The sequence below is a fragment of the Neophocaena asiaeorientalis genome, unplaced genomic scaffold, assembly GCF_003031525.2.
Source record: "Neophocaena asiaeorientalis asiaeorientalis breed wild unplaced genomic scaffold, Neophocaena_asiaeorientalis_V1.1 scaffold116, whole genome shotgun sequence".
Lineage (NCBI taxonomy): Eukaryota > Metazoa > Chordata > Mammalia > Artiodactyla > Phocoenidae > Neophocaena > Neophocaena asiaeorientalis.
The window spans coordinates 1,856,040-1,859,895 of NW_020174561.1; the positions used below are offsets into that span (position 1 = coordinate 1,856,040).

A 3,856-nucleotide genomic window follows, 5' to 3' on the forward strand; every position below is an offset into this window, starting at 1 on the left:
CTAACAGGGAAGCATAAAATGAAATTAGAAGTATGTAGGTGAACTTTTAAGTTGTTGAAATGGTCAAGGTATGATTGTAAAGTCCTAATATGGATTGATAGAATAAATCTCATTTACTCCTCGAATACTGGAGTATTTTCCATGAACAAGACACTTTGCAAGGTGGATTATACCGAGTATATAAGTATGACTTCTGCTCTAAAATGCAACAGTGTAGAAAGTAAAGAAATAAAAATCCTTTGAATTATATTGAACAACAGAACTGGGAAAGGCTGACATATTGGCAATGATGATAGATAAGATGAAGCAGAACATGAGCCTGTTTGCCATCAGATCTTACTCTTCTCCTTTTGGCTCTGTAAAATTGGTAATCTGATCCCATAAACTGTGTTTTCAAGATCTTTTATCAGTTGGCTTTCTGTTGGGCTCCACAGAAGGAAGGATAGAAGGGTGAAAGAAGAGAGGAAACAGACTATGTGTTGTCTATCTCAGCCTTAGGCATCATCTCATCCTGATCATCAGGCCATGTGTGCATCTCTTTCAAGGCACCAGCTTCCAATCACTTGACTCTGGCCCCTGAGTTCTCATAACATTACCTTACGTCTCTGTGTCAATGTCTAGAGATGGTAGCAACATCCTGCTATTTCTATTGCTCATCCTGTTATTGCTTGTCTGTGGACTGTCTCACCACAGTTTTCTATTCATTGTCTCTGCTTTTCCATCAGCAGTGTAACGACTTATATACACTAAATTCTATTTTATACATTTTGAGTGTCTTCTGTCTTTCTGCCTAGACTCTGAGGATAAAAAACACCACCAGGGGCTCACTGGGTGTCAGTGAAAATGCTTTACTGGTATTGTATACAATTCCTTTTATGGTATTATATACATTCCTTAAGAAACAGATAATATTAGTAGTATCATTTGGCAAAGGAGGAAATTTAAAGTGGTTTAAATATTTTCACAAGGTCACACAACTATAAGTAGAAGGGCTAGAATTTAAATCCAGGCCATCTGACTCTAAAACTAACGCTCTAATGCACTAAAATACTAGGTCAAATCAACCTCATTACCCGCCATGTGGGAAACATCCAATAGGGATGAGAGTCTAAGCTGTCCAAATCACCAAAAGATGAATCTGGTTCAAACAGTTATTAATATCCAAGGGATTAGGGCAAGACATCATGGCTGCAATTCATTTACATATTATGTACCAAGAAATTAATGTTCTTGGTGCCTGGAAATACCAGATTAACAACAACCGAATAGATAAAAATCCTGACTTCATGGAGCTTACAAACTATTAGAGGGTGAAAGATAATAGATGAATGAATGGTATTTGCTAGCAATAAATCCTATGATAAGAAAATAAAGAAAGGAAGATGTATGAGAAAACTCAGGATAAGTTTTGGAATTTTAAATAGGGAAGTTCTGTATTTTCTTAGATGCTCCCAAATATCTCCTTTCCTCTCTTTTGGTCCACACCTCACCCTTCAGGACTGCCTCGACTCTTTTAGACATGGATGAAATACTATGCTACAGCGGATGGGACATGGCTTAATGAATGGCCACCCAGGGCTGGCCACCATGACATGGAAGTTCAAGAGATCCCCATGAAGCTTCCCCATCATGTGTTCCCCATTATGTGACCTCATAGGAAGCAGGAGGCCCTCTATTATCTCTCCAGTGAACTACTTTGATGTAAAGTCCCTACTTCAATGTTGTTTTTTTTTTTTTTTTTAAAGAACTCAGGTTTTTATTGAACGTGCTACTAAAGAGGTTTAGTCAAAAAGACCAAAGCCCATGTCATCATCAGACTCTTCAGATTCTTCTTTCTTTGCTTCCACTTTCTTCTCCTCAGCTGGGGCAGCAGTGGCGGAGGGGGCAGGACCTCCTGTAGCACCAGCTGCTGGGGCAGGTCCACCTGCCCCCACATTGCAGATGAGGCTCCCAATGTTGACATTGGCCAAAGCCTTTGCAAACAAGCCTGGCCAGAAAGGTTCAACATTTACACCGGCTGCTTTAATGAGGGCATTGATCTTATCCTCCGTGACTGTCACCTCATCGATGTGCAGAGTGAAGGCCAAGTAGATGCAGGCGAGCTCCGAGACGGAGGCCATGGTGCGGGCAAGGGCTAGGGAGGGTCTGCTGGGCACGGTGCTAGTCGCCGGATGAAGAGAGGGCCTCACCCCAACGCGGCCTTAGCTTCCTCGGAAGGACCTAGCACCTTAGCGGAAGCTGAAGAAAAGGAAGCTATTTCCAAGTTTTAAAAGCATTTTATCCTAAGTGTCCATCATCGGATGAGTGGATAAAGAAGATGTGGCACATGCATACAATGCATTATTACTCAGCCATAAAAAGAACTGAAATTGAGTTATTTGTAGTGAGGTGGATGGACCTAGAGTCTGTCATACAGAGTGAAATAAGTCAGAAAGAGAAAGAAATACCTTATGCTAACACATACATATGGAATTTAAGAAAAAAAAATGTCATGAAGAACCTAGGGGTAAGACAGGAATAAAGACACAGACCTACTAGAGAATGCCCTTGAGGACATGGGGAGGGGGAAGGGTAAGCTGTGACAAAGCGAGAGAGTGGCATGGACATATATATACTACCAACATAAAACAGATAGCTAGTGGGAAGCAGCCGCATGGCACAGGGAGATCAGCTGGGTGCTTTGTGACCACCTAGAGAGGTGGGATAGGGAGGGTGGGAGGGAGGGAGACACAAGAGGGAAGAGATATGGGAACATATGTATATGTATAACTGATTCACTTTGTTATAAAGCAGAAACTAACACACCATTGTAAAGCAATTAAACTCCAATAAAGATGTAAAAAATAAATAAATAAAATAAAAGCATTTTATGTGCCTCTTGTATCTCTGTGTCTCTTGATAAACAGGTACTCAGGTAGTAATGCATGGCATTAACTTGCTTGGCATCCTTCCTTGCTTCAGTCCCATGTTTCTCTCATCCTCGTCTTGGGGTGTTCCTCTCAAGTATTGGCAACTAAATCCTTTCCACAGACTCTACTTAAAGAAACTGAGATTATTTTATTTTATAATTAGAAATTTGGAGGGAGGCAGCTAATAAGCAATAGATTTGTGCATTAGGTATATCACAGACACCATCTCTGATTCTACCTCAGCCTTTTACTTGGTCCAAGTGAAGGCTGCTGAAGCTCCTCTCACTTCATTTCAATTTGTGGCAGGAAGAAGGAAGGGGAAAGGAGAAACACTAGCTGAATCTCCCTTTTCATCATAAAAGAGTTTCCCCAGAAACCCCAACACCACAATTCCATTTAACATCTCATTGAGTCAAGTGAGACTTGGAAAGTGAGTATTTAGTGGCTCTAGTCTTTTTAGCGAAAGTGTATATAAAGGAAGGGATCTAGGAATGGTGTGGACTGGCCAGGCAGTAGAGTTTATCACATTCATTAAGAGGAGTTCCAACAGGAGAGAACAAAGGGAATGCTACTGAGGCAATATTTGAGAATCATAATGCCTGGGATCATCCATAATTCAGTATAGACATGAATTATGAGATTGAAATTGGCCACTTATTTCTAAGCAAACTGATTAAGGAATTCATATCTTGTTAAAAGTTAAATTGCTCCTCATAAAACACAAAGAAAAAGTGTTAAAAGCAACCATAAACAAAAGATGAGTTACTTAAGAATGGAACAATTAGACTGACAGTATTCAACACCAATGAAAGAGGCTCAAAGACAACGAAAACTTATCTTAAAAGTGCTAAGAGATGCCATATACATGTGTCAGCATTGGAATCTGAGAAAAAAAAAAAAAGGTCATGGAGATTCCCTGGTGGCGCCGTGGTTGAGAGTCCGCCTGC

At 40.5% G+C, this 3,856-nt stretch overlaps 1 protein-coding gene across 2 annotated transcripts; it reads right to left on the bottom strand.

The window, feature by feature from the left end:
• Window positions 1–1,721: 1,721 nt before the first annotated feature.
• On the bottom strand, window positions 1,722–2,150 carry LOC112408230 (60S acidic ribosomal protein P1-like). Of its 2 annotated transcripts, XM_024757810.1 has the most exons (2): window positions 2,050–2,120; window positions 1,722–1,974 (listed from the first exon to the last, which is right to left on the bottom strand). In XM_024757810.1, the coding sequence occupies exons 1-2, from the start codon at window positions 2,118–2,120 to the stop codon at window positions 1,782–1,784; spliced, it is 264 nt and encodes an 87-aa protein (XP_024613578.1). In that variant the 3' UTR covers window positions 1,722–1,781. The 2 variants fall into 2 exon arrangements, with proteins under 2 accessions (XP_024613578.1, XP_024613579.1); XM_024757811.1 differs by having other exon boundaries at window positions 1,722–2,150.
• Between the last annotated feature and the right edge of the window lie 1,706 nt (window positions 2,151–3,856).